At 51.5% G+C, this 15898-nt stretch overlaps 1 protein-coding gene across 2 annotated transcripts in view; it reads left to right on the plus strand.

Annotated features, from left to right (window-relative positions):
- Positions 1-15898, plus strand: part of SBNO2 (strawberry notch homolog 2) — a 53694-nt gene that overhangs the window by 23498 nt on the left and 14298 nt on the right. For both annotated transcript variants that reach the window (XM_068420506.1, XM_068420508.1), the window contains exons 5-11: positions 7501-7665; positions 11392-11484; positions 12117-12213; positions 12609-12769; positions 13215-13348; positions 13853-13943; positions 15267-15410. In XM_068420506.1, coding sequence (XP_068276607.1) covers positions 7501-7665; positions 11392-11484; positions 12117-12213; positions 12609-12769; positions 13215-13348; positions 13853-13943; positions 15267-15410 — 885 coding nt within the window. The remainder of the gene's footprint in view (positions 1-7500; positions 7666-11391; positions 11485-12116; positions 12214-12608; positions 12770-13214; positions 13349-13852; positions 13944-15266; positions 15411-15898) is intronic.

Here is a 15898-nt window from a genome sequence, read left to right on the forward strand (position 1 = left end):
GAACAAGCAGCAGTTGCCTTCCCCATGTCCCGTGCTCAAGGGAGCCGTGTGCTGGCAGGGCTTGCTGATCCGCACACCCCCCTTGCACACACTGAATTTCAGCTCCAGTTATAAAACACCTCCCGGCTGCTTCGTTATCCTGGTATTTCAGGGAAGTTAGTCCCCAGCTCTGTGGTTGTGTGGGGGTGAGGAGCCGCCAGGTCTTCTCCCGTACAGGTGTGTGAGTCCGGGTTGATTTGTGTCTCTGCTTTCCTAGAAGTCCAGCACGTGCTTTCAAGAAACCCTCAGCGCGTTCAGGCAGCCGTCCTGGAGGTCAGCGATGAGGAGGTGGTGGAGGGTGCTGTGAAGGTTACCCAGCAGAGCGGCTGGGTTGGGCACTTCAGGTTGTGCTGGCAGACGGGAAGTCAAATGAATGTGAACGCTGGAGTAGTTCTGCTTTCCTGTCCGTGTCCGTCAGCACGCGTGTTCCTGCGTTAATTGCGGAGAGCAGAAATGCTGTGGCGTGCCTCTCCCCGAGGACAGGTTGTTAAAACTCCGGGTGGTGGTTTCTCGGTGGGTTATCTTATCTCCTGTGATTATATTACTGTGGTCTTGCAAAATCAATTTCGCAGTCCTGGTTACCTATAACAATGTCGTATGTCTTGCTTCTTTTGGCAGCCCAGTTTTGTTGCCTACATTTTCCCCCGCTTGTCCACGAACAGAAAAGGAAGAGGAAATAAAGCACCTGCTTTTTAAAGGCTGCATAAAGAGCAAGGCTGGGTAGGGCTTAGGCAGGAGTTGGTGGTTTAATCAAGGTCACGCAGCGAGGCAGTCACCAGCGAGTCCCTGAGACATTTCAAATATGTATTTGGTCTCTTTACTTCAAACGTATCATTAAAGCACCTATGCCAAGCTCCAGGGCCCTACCAGCTAATTAAATACAATCAAATTCAGATAAAAGCAGCAGTGAAAACCCGCTGCCTTTCTCCACCCCCAGCCGCCTGCCCACAGAAACCAAACGCTTCATTTGCACCACGGTTCCTGCAGAACGCCTCTGCTGGAGCGGCACTCGGGTAGCGGCGGCTGCAGCCTTCCCCGGGCGCGGGAGCGGGCTCTGGTCGAGCCTGGCAGCGATGGGGCACCTGCGTCCCTGCCTGCAGGCTGAGTGCCTGGGGAAAGGTATTTTTCCTTCCCATTTGCTTATTGAACAAACCCTCCTGGACGAGGTGTTTTGCACGATGGAACGTGGCTCCTCATTATTAAGGGCTATTAATGTACTAATCCCCGTGGCACCACGGTGCTGCAGTGGGTTGGGCCGTGTCCCCGGCTCCCTGTGGAAGTGAGCCCTGCCCTGGGTTTGTGTCCTGCGGGTGGTTTTCCAGCCCCGGGGCCCAGCCTGTCTTCCTTGCAGGGGCCAATCCTCCTTCCTCATCCGACGTCGTAAAGCAAAACTGCCCCCTCCGGTTGTGTCCCCCGATTCTCAGAGGGGCTGGAGAGCGCCTCGTTTTCTGCTCCCATCCCTTGCAGGCTGGGCAGGGGCTTTGCTGTCTCCTGTCGCTCCAAGGTTCTGGCTTTTGAGAAGTGCCTCGCCACGTGGGATTTTCCAGCGGTTCTCGCCACGAGGCCCCCGGAGCACTTGCATCAGCAACGACAGGAGGCACCAGGCACCAGCTCTAACGCAGAGCAGCGACGAGCTGCGTTTCACTTGAAGCTGGGCCGTGGTCGCGTGGAAAGGCTCGGAGCCGGGACGGGGGAGATCTGCAGCCAGCGCTCCTGTCCCCGTCCTCAGCGTGGGCATCAGCTCTGCCGGGCTCGTGCTCTGCTGGGTTCGTGCTGTGCCATGGTCGCTGCCAGGTTAAGAGCCCCTCTCCCTGCCCTCCTCTCGTGGCACGGCTGCCCGAGAGCCTTTAGCACGAGCCTCGCCGTGCAGTGGTGCAGCGTCCAGCCCGGGGCTGGGAGCAGCCGAGCCCACGGGAGCTGGGGGGACTGACCCCACGGCCAGAGCCCGGCACCGGCGCTGCCGCCGGCTCTGCCAGGCAGAGCCAAACAGGAACCCCTGCACCCAAAGCAAACAGAAGGGTTTTCATGGTGTTTCTGCAGGGTCGGGGCTACTCTGGCAAATTCGCTTCTCCTTCAGCCTCGGGCTGTGTTGGAGCAGACTTACAATGACCGAATCCTTTTCAGTGTCCCTTTTTCTCTTCCCCACCACAAATTTTGTTTATTTTTGTTACCAAAACCGTTGAAGTTAAACGGGAAGGTCTTGGAAAAAGAAGGCAGTGTTCCTGGAGGCCGAGAAATAACAATGATCTAGAAAAGCAAGTTAAGAAAAGGGCTACTCCTTTTTATTTTCTAATTGCAATATTTGGGGTGGGGCAGATACTGGAGACAAAAGAAAGCACATGGCTCTTGTGGGGGGGAACTCGGGAATACTTTTCATGATCTTTTTCAGTTTGGTTACTTCATCTGAGCCCCTGAGCTGGGGAGGGCAGGAACCCCCAGCCCTGAAGCAGGAGGTGCTGCGGGGAGACGCTGGTGTGGTCTGTGCTGGCCGGGGGACGGAGCCGGGCTCCTGCCCGGAGCTCTCCTGCCCCGGCTCTGGCCGCGCTGCCGTGGAGCACAGCTTTGTTTACAGTGTAGCTGTGGTTGAATTACACCACATACAGTAATTCTCATCGCATTGCCAGTAATTTCACTGACTTACCAAGCAGGCATCATTTCCTGAAAGTCAGCCCTTGTACTTAGAGGAAGTAAGAGCACTCTCCTTCATGACTAAACACTCTATGCAAATTTCCCCGGGCTCAGGACAGACGCACTGCACGGCTGTCCTTTTTTCCTCCATTTTCACTCCTTTCTTCTGCATGTTCATTTTTAAAACCCTTGCTGAGCTCTCCTCCTGGCTGTTGCTGCTGTTGCGGTCATGAATGAAGACCTTTCTCCATTATATACTGAAAAATCTCACCTTACTGCTTCATCCACGTCCTGCCCTGCGGACAGCAAACTGAATGCTGGTTTAAAATGTCCCAAATGCAGTTCTGGCTAAAGTTCCCAGCTCTCTACAAGGTAATGCCTGACTTTTCTTTTTTTTTTCTTTTTTTCCCTTGGAATTCCCGGTGTGTTTTGCTTGTGAGGGCAGCCGGCTCCAGCTGCTCGCCCGGGCTTGTGTGTCCCCTGTAACTTTTGCTGTGGCAGCAGAGGTTTAGGGGCAGCAGCTCCTGACGCGAGCAGAGTTACTGTGCTGCAGATGTGGTCTGTGTTTTGCTGAACCATGTGGTGCTTGGAGGCTGTTCCTGGCGGTTAGAACTTGGTCTCTAACTGCGAAACTCGGAGGAAAAGGAGCTGTGTGGAGAATTGATCGGTGTGTTTCTGTAGTTGTAATGGCTTTCAGGAGTTTTATTTTTAAACCAGATGCTGTGTACAGAGCAGCGAGGGAAACGCTTGCCAGCCGCAGCACTGAACCCTTAAGACTGCAGGTTTATTGCCCCATATTTAGAAAGACTTTGGGTTTTGGCAGCTGAAAGATTTTCTTTTAGCGATCGACTGCTTCTATTGCAGCTGTTAATTCCTGATTCTGTCTTTCCTGAAACATAATTTGCTTAATCTGTGATTTTTGAGACACCAAACCTTTCATGTCTGGCAGTGTAGCTTTGTTCGTGGGTATCTGGTTCTGTGTCCCCGTGTATATACGTTTTTTGAAGCCCCCTATGAGCTGTGTAGCGGAGTGATCGATAGTTGCTGTGAGGAGGAGTATTTGTTTCCTCTGTGTCTGGATTGTGAGCAAATAAACCGTTTATATTGATGGCTTCATGGCCAAAAATATTTTCAGGATGCATACGCCTTCTGTATTTAGACTTCACCTGTTCTTTCATTATTTTTAACAAAGACCTTGTTTTGACTGAGGGAACTGAGCTGTTTGCGGTGGTTTTACCCTGATTTTGTTCTGATCTTTTCTGGGGAGTTAATTATTTGTTTTGATAACTTTTCTGTTTTGGGATAATGACAGAAATATTGTGTGCCATAGCAGCATCCACTGGCGATTCGTTTGCGCTCACAGTTTAGAAGTCCAGCGAATGATTATCGTTAGTTTATCAAGTCACTCGCTAGAGCATCTTCAGATGCCAAGAGCAGACAGTGATTTGTGATCCTCTATCTCCTGTTCCCGTATGTTGATGTTATTCCAACTTCAGTGTGAAAACCAGAACGTGCTGGCGAGACCCGCAGGCAGGAGCTGTGCGTGGCCGCTGCGTCGCTGGCTGTTGACCCCGTATAAAATGCTCCATGAAGCGATCACCCTGCTGGGAGGGAATCGCCCTCTCGCCGGTTTATAGCGGGCGTCTATAAACTCCATCGCTGACTCGAGCGGTTAGTTCTGAACGGGTTTTCACAGCAGACTTCAAGGTCTCTGTGTCCGTCCTTTCGTCTTTTAGACTTCATGTCAAGGACGGTGATGTCTCCTCTTGCTTGTCATGAGTAGGAACTCGTTCTTGCACCGCCTCACGTGAGCTGAGCTCTGAGGGCTGGTTGGGGCAAGCTCCTGCTCTGCCTGCCGAGCCTCGTGTGACCGGGCGAGGTGGCCAGGCCCGAGGGTGCCCGTTTTAGTTTTGCATTCAGCATCTCCCCAGGCACTGGTGAAAAGTCACGTCTGCGTCTGGGACCGGCTGCTTCACCAGCCGTTCGTTGCCTGTGGACAAAGCACTTGTACCGTCACGGATTTGGAGTGGGAGTGTTGTAGTTCCAGGTCCATCCCAAGAGCAGTTTGTGTCACTGTGTTGTGGTGGGTACTCAGAGAAGATAATAGCTGTTGCTTCTAGTGCTGGGCTTTGAAAGAAGCTTCTTCAAAGCAGTTCTTACGAGCCTCTTGATACCAGCCTGTGTTTATCCTCTGTGTGGTATCTGGACTGTCAGACACCCGAAGTGGAGTTTCCAGCTGCTTCGGGTCCTCTGGCTGCTGCGTCAGTCCAGCGTATCAGGTACCAGCGCAGAAGGGTGAAGGAGCAGTCCGTCTGCCTGTCCATCTCTCTCTCTCCCTTCTTTCTGGGAATGGCCACAAGAGTTGCTACAAAATTGATCTAAACTGTTTTATATCAGGTGTAACATGAGAGAGTAGTAGTAGGTGAATTGTCAAACTCTCTTCCCAAGCCCAGGTGTCAATGTTCTCTGCTTTACCCCATCCCGGCTGGATCTGAAGAGGTGTGGTAGCACAGGAGTGTAGATCATGGTGACAGTCCAGAGGCAGCTGAACTCCTGCAGCACATGTTCTTGGGATCTTGAGTCCAGGGAAGAAGCAGAAGGGTGTGAGGACAGCAAGGGGCGATGATGGCTTGTTTCAGCAGCGCAGAGGTTCGAGGTAATCAGCAAGTGTCTCTGCAGAGGTCTGGAAGGTTGAGAGAGGCTACAGACCTTGGGAGGTGGGAGTTAATGGAAAAAAAAACAACTCAATAGCATGAACGATGTTAGCTTGAATCCCACACTCCTACTGCCCGTACGGTGCTCTAGATGAGGAGCTGACGGCTGTGGGAGGTACAGGTGCACTCCTGCAGGGTGCACAAGGCGTTTGCTCTGGCCCAGAAATGCCACATTTACCCAAGTGTTCTCCTGCTTCATCGAGTGTGAAACAGAGCCCCATTTCCAGAGGTCACTTCATTCCGAGATGGTAAATCTAGGTGCCTGCTTGAGTCTCTGAAAAGCCTTGGTTTCTGGGTAATCCTAAAATAGCCACAGAAATATCAAGAGTGCGAGCTGCGCAGGAAACGCTGCCCGTCTGCTGCTGGGCTGGCACACGGGAGCACAGTGCCCGGTGCGTAGCGGTACCGCCCTGGGGGCACAGCCCGACAGACAGCCCTTTCTCCCTGAGCCTTTGGGTCCCCCCAGTTGTTTTTTGATGGGTACAAGCTTTACACCTCATGCCTGCAACCGCTGTCACTGCTGCTGCTACAGTCTCAGTTCTCTGGCACAGCTGCCAGCGTCGCACCTATGGCTTTGGAGTGATGACTGCCTGGGTGCCAAACCAGACATACCTGGTAGGAAGGGGAAGGGGATGTGTCCCAGTGGTTCTAAACACTGAAACACATAACTTGTGATAGCAGCTGGGGGGGAGTCTGACCCAGCTCTTGGCCTGAAGCCCTCAGGAATAGCACAGGCAGGCTTGGCTGTTCATGGTTTTATGTCAGGCAAGGCTTAAGTGATTTCTAAAAAAATCTTTGGCTGCCTTTCTACCTTGTAGTAGGAAATCGGCCCTTAACTGGAAATGAGCAGCGATTTCTCCTCGTATCGGACACTGCGGGTCTCCTGGCAGCCGCGCCGCGGTGTTATCGCACCCGTTTGGTTATCTGGCCAGCGGAGAGCTTGAGCTGGCTGCGTGCTGACAGACCCGGCCCTTGTGAAGAGCCACAGAACTGGTTTGTGTTGGCAGAGTCCTGTGGGGCACCAGGAGGGACCTGGGGGTCTGTCTGCGTGTTCCCCTGGGACAGCGGCACGTCTCCAGCAGGACCTGCGTGCTGGAGCTTGGCGTTTCGAAGTTGCTCTTCAGTAAACAGCAGACAAAGTTTTTCTCTTTGAAAAAGTTTGGAAGTGGTATTTGGTGTGGAAGGAGAGCTGAGGTGATGTGATCTGAGCCAGAGCTAAGGACGGAGAGTAAGAAGTGCTTTTTGGCTATTGGTTCTTGGCACCTGAAGTTTGAAAAACCAGATAAGGAATTGATGGTAGGGAGGGGATTGAAGGCCCTTTCTGAGCTACCGTCCGTGTGACTCAAACCAACCTCATCGCTGGCTTGGCACAAAATGAAACAACTGTAGGCACAACTGTAGGCCATCGAGAGCAGGCACCAGAGAGAGCGCAAGGGCAGAGCCTGATCCTTGTCTTTGAAGCACATTCCCGTCTTGTCCGGACTGAGGCATGCCCCTGGGAAAAGGGTTGGTGGATTTGTCAAGATTTATCTCGATGCCAATCCAGATGACACTGGCACGCCTCCCCCCTGCTCTTGGCAGCCTTGTCTGTGCAGAACCTGGCAGGAGGAGACTGATTTTTCCGAAGCCTGCAGGTATTGCTGTGGTGTAAGTCGCAGTTAAACAGCTGTGTCATCGTCAGGTGTAGCTGTGCTCTGTGGGCTCTTGTGCGTAAGTGAAATACTTGAGTCCTTTGGCTGTTAGACTGAGGGCTCTTCACCCCTCAGCAGTCTTTTTAATCAAATACAAAGTTGAGGTGAGCGATGTCTTGTTGAACGCTCCTCTTTCTTCCACTCCTGTGTGTGGAGATGCACACAGTTTGAGTTAGTCTTGAACGTGTACCGGCACCTCTGTCCAGTCACTGATTTTCCTGTGTTTTCAAGAAACTGAGATTTTAAAACAGCTGCTTAGAGCACGTCCTCGCTTACAAGTTAATGCCTAAGTTTTGTGGAGCATGAAGTAACGGAGCTGCTCATTTAATAGCAAGAAATTAAAACTTCCTGGATGAGTAGGTGTGAGAAAGCAGCTCTCTGGTCTTCTCATCCTGCCTCCTCTAACTGGGGTCGTTTCTCCATTTCAGGATTCTTCGTACCTCGATGAGCTCTCCAACAACAACTCCCTCTTCTCGTCCCCTGCGGATTCCCTCTCTGACATTGCGGATCCTAAGGACTTCTTGCCTGCCGATAGTCTGAACCACGTGCCAACACTATGGGATGTAAACACGCCGCAGCAGAACCAACTAGAGGTACGGGCTGCTCCTCTTCCATCCTTCCCACCAGGCAATACATACCTCAGGCTTCTTCCCATGGTGTTTTCACCAAGAAACTAAGACACTAGCCCAGTTCCCTACAGGGGTGAAGTTGCAGTATGATGATGTTGTTTCGCTGTTACCAGCTTCACTTGAGGAGGGAAGGGGTGAAGTGATTACACATACTATTCTCCTGGAAGCAGGAGAGAACCTGGACATCCTCAAAGGGATACGTGCTCTCTTTCAGGGTGTGGTGCAGGCACTAGCTCTTTCTTCTGACAGCTGTGGCAGGTAGGTACATCACGAGGAAAATGTATCCCTAAAACATTCAGCAGGTCCAGAGTGGCCTGTGACAGGGCGCTCAGGGGTGCTGGACTCAAGGAAAAACACCGTGATGTAGATCATCATTATCCCCAGCAGCAGCCACCACCATTTGTTTATTCTCCATGGCAAATATTTTAGTAACGATGACTAAAAAACAAACTCTGTCTCAACTTAAGACCAACCATTTGTGTTTACTTTGTGAGTCCAAGTCCCTACAAGCTTTTACATCTCTGAGTTTCCCTGGGCGTGTGATCTCCCGGCAGTCCCACAGCAACATGTGGTTCTGTGCATTTTTACCAGCCTTCTGCCATCTGTTTTCCCTCATCTGTTGGACTGATTACTCCCTATTGCACAACCTGGTATCAGCCACCCGCTTTGTTGGTGGAACCGATATCATACGCATCTGCTGGATCTCTGGATCTCGGCTCTCACAGTGGATGCCCCAGGCGTGCAGTAGGTCTCCTTTGTAGGTCACTGCCTTGTGAAGGTGGTGGGGGGAAAACACTCACCGTGAATGCCCCAGCAGCAGCCTGGCATGCCCGTGCTTTAGTCACTGTTGTATTTTGAGGTTCTGTCGTGTTTGTAGAGGCTGCACTTTGCAGGCTGCAGTGTCTGAGTGTTTCCGTGATGAACGCTGGCTGCTTGTCACAGCTTGGAAATAAGAGTCTCGGCAGCGGTTCTGCTTTGAAGTGGTGCTGCCGTGTGGCTCAGTGACAGGCTGGCATTGAAGGAGTGTGGCTTGGTGGCGAGGGTCCTGGCCTGGCACTTGGGTAATCAAAGCTCCTGTCTGCCTTAGACTTTCTGTGGGATCTTAGGCCATTCGTGCAGATCCTCAAATCAGACACCTGAGCTCTTGCTGAAATCCCTGAGATTTGATCACGTTTATAGACCTTCGCAGGGTCTGTAATTTGCCCTTGGTGTGTCTGTAATTGGGGGCAGAGAATACCACTGCCCTCCTTCCTGGGGAGAAACGTGTTGGAGACCAAGGGCCGTGCCGCTGGGCTGGCAGCGAGGGCTGCACGGGCAGTCCACACACAGCCTCGAAACTGGACCAGTTTGAAGTCTGAGACTGGTGGTGGGAAGAGAGCTGAACGATTTGAACCAAAGGAATGGCTGAAGACATCACAGGCTTGTGAACTGGGTGATTAAAAACGCTGGAAAACAGATACATCCCCCAAGTCGGAGAAGGCGGGTGCCTTCTTACTCCTGGTCTCCTGTCATTGCTGGGGTTTGTGTAGTAGCCGAAATCACTGCAGGAATAGTTCTGTGGTGTCCTGCTTCTGAACGTGCAGACTCTGGTCGAGATACTCGATGCCTAAAAAAGCTTCTAGTTTTGTAGCTGTGGAGCACACAGCAAAAATCTGACTGGGAAAAGCTGTTCTAAATCCAGTGTGAAGAATGCAAGTGAGAAACAAGTATGTGTCAGTAAGTGTGAGGGTAACTTGCCTGCCCGTGGCGGAGCAGCCGGCCCCGCTGCATGCTGTTCTTCACGTCCTGCCCTCGCCCTTGTCCCCCCGCAGAGCACTTAGATTCAGATAAGGCCAATTAACTCCTTGGAATTCCATTTATAAATGACTTCCTTTGCAAGAGAATCTCTAGCTATTTTAAATGTTCTTATCTGTGTTTTCTGAGTACAGAGGAGGTTGGGGTTTTTTTGGTTGCTTGTTTTTGTTTTCTTTTGGTTTGTGTTTTTTTCCTGTACCGAGTTTGACATTTCCTGACGAGGTGTCAGTTAAGTACATCCCAGTCAGGAGATTTCAGTTTCATTTTGGCACGGGAGGTGCCAAACTCAGACACCAGGTAAATGGATTGTCAGATTGACTCATGATGGGCAACTGTTTTATTGCCTGAATTTCAAATACACTTTTGTTGTTAACGGAGGCAGACAAGTGACCTGTTGCAAAATCTCAGGGCAGTGCTGAACACAGGTTTCTTGCTGTAACATTTAGCACAGGACGGAGGCTTTGCTGATATCCTGCACCAATATACAAGCAATTTAGATAACCTTCCCCTGTCCCTCCCCACATCATTACACCACCATCATTTTCCATAAAATTTCAGGAATGCTTTTGAGTAGCCAGAGCAGTTACTGAGCTACGGTGCGAAACTGAACGTCGGTCACGTTACACCGGGTGTCACCCGGGCAGATGCAGCCCGGATCTGTTTTGGTAGAGTCCCTCAGTTGGTTTTCCAGTGCTCCAACCGAGCAAGGTTTATGTCGCTTCCCTTGCCGTACCCGAGGGCCAATGCTGTGCCCAACTGGGGGAGCGGGGGTTTATACTCTGAAGACTGCACGGTGCCAGAGCACGCCTGCATTAACCTTCCCCTGCCGGAACGCAGAGCAGCGTGGCCTGCCCCTCCAGCAAATCTGCGCCTTTCTCTTGCCTGAGAAAAAGCTTTTATACTGAGCTCAGATTTGTAGGTGGAGATGTTTCACCTGCTCTCCAGATTTGTTGGCACTGAAAATAGCTCTTCCATCCAGCTTCCTTCTGGTAATTCTGACTCAGGCTTCCAGTAATGGAGGGTGTTTTTTTCTTTCTTCTTTTTTTTTTTTTTTTTCTTAAATTTAAAAAAAGGAAATAATTGGAATGTTTATGCTTAAGAACTTCCCATCTTTCACTCCTGCTGGTGGAGCATGGGTCTCTCTGGATGTCTGGCACTCTTCGCAGGCTATAAACTTGAAGCAGTGCTGCTTCTGGAGTTGCTGATCGCTCTGGACGCCACGAGCTGCTGGCTTGACCTTGCCTGCTGTCGGGAAATTCCAGTGTGATTTTGTGTGCGTGGGGGCAGGCAAAGGATCTCCTCGGTTGTGCCTTCCCAGCTGGGAGTGCCTCGGGAGCTCTCCTCGCTGGCTGCGGCGCGGCGGGCTGGATGCTCCAAAGCCATGGCTAGCTCCGAGGCAGCGGTGGGTGCCCACACAGCAGCCTGGCCCTGCCATCCCTGGCCTCGGGGGGTCTCGGTGTGGCTGGAGCTCCTGGACCTCGGGGCTGCTCTCTGTGGTGGAGGTCCTGGCCCCTGCAGGAGCCAGCCTGAAAGCATACAGGCTTTGGTGGCCTCAGGCAAAGGGTGGTGGCCCTTACGCTCAGGACGGCTGTTAATCGGTGCTGACCCACACGTTGTGTTCTGGTGCAGTTATCTAATTACTTTGGACAGTGGTTTTAATCTTAAAAACAAAATTGTGAGGTAAATGCCTGCCTCGAGGGCGGTTTGTAAGGAGATGTAAAGTGTTGGTGTTCTGGTTTAGCGCTCGGTCCTCTCCCAGCGATGGCTTTTGGTTGCAGTGGACTTTAAGATCTGAGTACAGAACACAAGTGTCTCTGCTGTTGTATTTATGTAGGTGTTGGGGTTGGAGGGCTGAGGGCTGGGACTGCTTTCTCACCTGCCCCCTTTCTGTTCCAGCTGTTCTCACCCAGCAGATCATTCACTGGCTTGAACAGCTCGACTGACCACGTCCCTGCTGTCCCCAACACCCCGCTCCTCATAAGCTACCAGGTGAGAAGGATGGTCGGCTTCAGCGGGATGGGACACCAGGCCCTTGGTCATGGTGCGGCGTGGAGGGGAGCGGTTCTGACCGCTGTCCCTTCAGAGGGAGCGAGAGCAGAAAATTGGACAGATACAAGTCACTGCCCTTTCCCAGAAGCGTCTTACATTTCCCTTGGTGGAACCTTGCTGTGTTAAAGCATGATTTGGGCTTTCTTCACAGCTAAACCAGCACAGGCTGTAGAGGCTGCTCTTCCTGGAATTCAATGACTTTATGCTGCCGAGTACCACGCTGAGTTTAAAGCTGGTCGAGGTCCCTTGCTCTGGGCCAGAGGAGAGCGCAGCTGGGCAGAATTTGTGCTAGCCCACAGTCCATCCGAAGAGGGATGTAAACGTCTTTCCCTAATCTGGTGTGGACTGGGCGTTGAAAGTCGCTCTCCAAGTGCGTGCAGGGCCCCCAGGGTGGGCTCTCGCAGATGGTTTTCCTTGTGTTGCTGCACTCTATAGAGATGAATTGTATTTGAAGGGTTTGTGGATTTGCATGGTGATGGTTTAAGTGGTAGTTTCTGGCACCGTGCAGCACTGCGTGTGTCCAGAGTTCAGGGAGAACATTAACAGTTGGTCAATGCTGTGTTTCTTTTCAGTCTCAGGCTCCTGCAGAGGAGGAGGATGAAGGTGAGGAAGAAGAAACAGAAGAGTTGGGGCAAACGGAGACCTATGCAGAATATATACCTTCAAAGTGTGAGTGTCTTGCCAGTATGGGAGGTTCTGTTAACTCCACTGTGGACCAACCTCCTTAACTGCTCCCTTGTTTTCCTGCAAGCGGTGTATGGTGTTTGCCGTGGCACCTCCCAAACTTGTCATTTTCTAGAAAAGCTTTGCCAGTGCACTGATCCTTCGTTGGTGCTACGCTAATTTAACAGAACACTTTTCTGTTGCTTGCCTTTGGGGACATGACTTATTTCTGGCAGTCTGGAATTTCAATGGAACAGAAGAGTGAAGAGCAGGGGCCGGGCTTGTCCCTTCTGTTCCTGAGCAGGGGGCTACAGACTGTTGGTGTGAGGTCTGCAGTGCTTTTAGAGGTGCCCCGTGGGAGTGAAGAACTTGAGTTCTCTGTTTTCTGTGCTGTCGTTTAGCCAAGATTGGGAAGCACCACCCTGACCTGGTGGTTGAAACGAGCACTCTGTCCAGCGTCCCCCCGCCCGACATCACCTACAGCCTCTCCCTGCCGCGCTCCGTTGCCGACAAAGGGTCGCTCTCTGCACTACAGCTGGAAGCCATCATTTATGCCTGCCAGGTACGTGGCTCCACCTTGCACGTCGTATGCTAGAAAGAAACTGCCTTTTGTATGGACAGGTGTTCACGTGTGTTTTAAAATAACCTGTAATACAGGTGAAGAAACTTGGGAAGCTTTGGCATGTGGCATTTTAAATACCTTTTGAAAGGATTATTTGAAGCCAGGGACTTCTGTGGGGTCTGTCTCCCAAAGAAGCAAGAACCCTTGACTGGTTGCAGAGAGAGGTGCTTGACATTTCTGGGTCCTGGGGGCCTTTTCCATGAACTGCCACTTGTGAGCTTGGCCGTGACGCTCGACCCTTCCTGCCATCGTTTATCTGAGCAGGAAACGCACTCGCGTAGGTGGGATGTGTGAAAGGGGTCAGTGGTGCTCTTCTAAGCTCACATGAAAGCTGGTAGCAAAGGCGAATCTAGTTTAATTTCCCGTTCTGTTCTTGATTTTGCAGCAACATGAAGTTTTATTACCCAATGGGCAGCGAGCTGGGTTCCTCATTGGGGACGGTGCTGGAGTTGGAAAGGGCAGGACAGTTGCAGGCATCATCTTTGAAAATTATCTTAAAGGGAGGAAAAAAGCTCTGTGGTAAGTTGGTTTTTTTTTTCTTTTCCCGTAAGACCTTGGAGTTAGTTTGGATCTGGGAGTAAGGAATTCCTTAGTGCTGATGTTGGCTTTAGAGTTGACTCACGCTGTGGCCTTGGGTAAGTCGTTTCCACCTCTGTGCCTGTTTGCTGCCTGTGAAATGGGAATATTTCCCCTGCAGCGGTGATGGAGAATGAGTCACTGTGAAACAGGAGATTGTGTACTACTGGGAGGGCAGTGTCAAGCCCATCCCTGCTCTCTTTGAAGTCGGCAGAGGGGCATTCGTGGACTCAAGGCTCTAGAGGACGGGGTTTTACTGCAGAGCACACACAGCTTGTCATAAGTGGCAGACTGGAGTCTGCTGTAGGATCTTGCGTTGAGGTGTGTGGGCCGTTGGAAATGTGACGGTTTTGCACACCTACAGCTGCTTTAGTCAGAGCTATTAATCACTGTGCGTGCCCTGACTGCCTCCTTAGGAGATAACCAGGCCCACGTCTTGCTTTGCAGGTTCAGCGTCTCCAATGATCTCAAGTATGATGCTGAGAGAGACCTGAAGGACATTGAAGCCTCCCACATTCCTGTGCACGCTTTGAATAAGGTAGGGGAGAGAAGTTGTAAGTTCTGGAAACTCAGCCTACAGTTGGGTGATCTGCCTTAGCGTGCAGAGCCGCAGTGGCTCCTGCCTGCACGGAGCCGGTGCGCAGGCCGCAGCAGACAGCAGGCTGCATGCTGTTCCCTTCTCGCAGCAAGCTCTTCCCACTCTGGACTCTCGCTATTTTTACACGCTCTGCAGAGCTGCACTGTGAGCACAGAGCTGTTTCCTGCAGGGGGTGGGAAGTGTCTCCAGGCAAGTGCAAAGTACAGCAGGACACGGGCCTTTCCTGCCCTTCCTGAAGAGCCCTGCAGAGGGAACGGCTCCCGTTCGGTGTGGCCGTGCTCTGCTCCCGTGGGCTGACACTTGGTTTTGTGGAACCTCTTGTCAGAGCAGGAGGGTCAGGCAGCACAGATGGGCGCCTGGCAGGGGGCTGCAGACACACAGTGCCATGGCTGAGCACGTGGGCATTTCCCCTCGGCTGAGCGAACCGGAGGATTTTCAGGCTTTTTTCCAGTTATTCAGTGACGAGGGTGAAGTTTTTCTCAAAGGAAACAGCCAGCAGTTGTGTAGTGGTTATTCACGGGGTCCTCGTAGCCTGTGCTTTAGTCTGTTGTCCAGTGCATCAGGCTTGTGTTTGCCACTGCTGGCCAGTTCACTGAAACACTCTTCTCTGGTTTTTAATGGTATTGAAGAACCAGCTCTTACGAAGTCAATGGAAACCACGTGTGTTCAACCCCTCTGAATGCACTCCCTTCAAAGACTGAAAGGGATGTTTGTTTTCAGAGAAAAAAAGGCTTTAAATGGAGCTTTCTTCCAATTGGGACCATGGGGTTTTTTGCCCCTACCTCTTATTTTATTACAGGTGGGACCTGTGACAGGAAGATAGGCAACAATCTCACCTGGTCAAAGAGAAAATTCTTTTCTAGAAGTAATTAAAACTGATGGGGTCAAAACAATTAAACATTCTAAACCGTTGCTTAAAAAATGAAGCGACTTCAGTTGGCCAGAAGAGTTGAAGTCCTAGCGTGGTCTCCACATTTCACTGCGTGCATCCAGATGTGCTGACACATTGGCTGGTGGAACTTGTCCAGACATTTAAAGTTCCTGTCATCACCATGGCTCTGCCAAATCGAAGTGCTAAAGACGTCAGCTACCAACAGGCTTTTGTTCTGCTCTCAGATTGGGTTTTGTCCTTGCGGGCAGGAGCGTGTGTGCCCTGCCCAGTCACAGCACAACCGGCGGCGTTGGTTGTGGGCACAGGATGGGCGCGACACACTGGGACAAGTGTCGTGAACGTGTGTGCTCTTGTTCTCCCTCTGTCTGCAGATTAAGTATGGTGACACAGCTACCTCAGAAGGAGTCCTCTTTGCCACTTATTCTGCGCTGATCGGGGAAAGCCAGGCAGGCGGACAGCACAGGACACGCTTAAAACAAATTCTAGACTGGTGCAGGGAAAACTTTGATGGAGTTGTATCCTTAAAAAAAAAAGACAAACAAAAACTGGAGAGAGAAGAACTGCACACTTGTGATCGCACTTCACCAAGCAACAAAGAGCCTGGGGCCATGTGAAGTCACTGGGAGCAGCTGTGCGGAGCAGCCTGGTGCCTGTGGTAGATATTTAAGTGCTGTAAGCACACGCATCCCCCCACGCTCCTCTCTCCTCCTCCGCAGGCTGCAGTGTTAAGGGGAGGAGGGGAAGAATGCAGCTGGGATTAACCTTTTCAGCATTCTTCTCCCTCAGCATTACGAGACAAGACACACCTTGAAAGCAAAGGGAGAGGGAGGGGGAAATGACTTTGGGCCCTGAGGAGCACAGAACTGGGCAAGACCAGCAGATCTCATGCAGTGTGGGGAACAAGTCACTCCTATTGATATTGGGACTGGTAGTTCAGTTGGTTGGAGGAGGCTGGGTTGTATTTTCTGTCTGCTCCCATCCTCAGGATGAAAATAGATCCTTT

This window comes from Nyctibius grandis, chromosome 31 (assembly GCF_013368605.1).
Source record: "Nyctibius grandis isolate bNycGra1 chromosome 31, bNycGra1.pri, whole genome shotgun sequence".
In the NCBI taxonomy this organism is placed as follows: domain Eukaryota; kingdom Metazoa; phylum Chordata; class Aves; order Nyctibiiformes; family Nyctibiidae; genus Nyctibius; species Nyctibius grandis.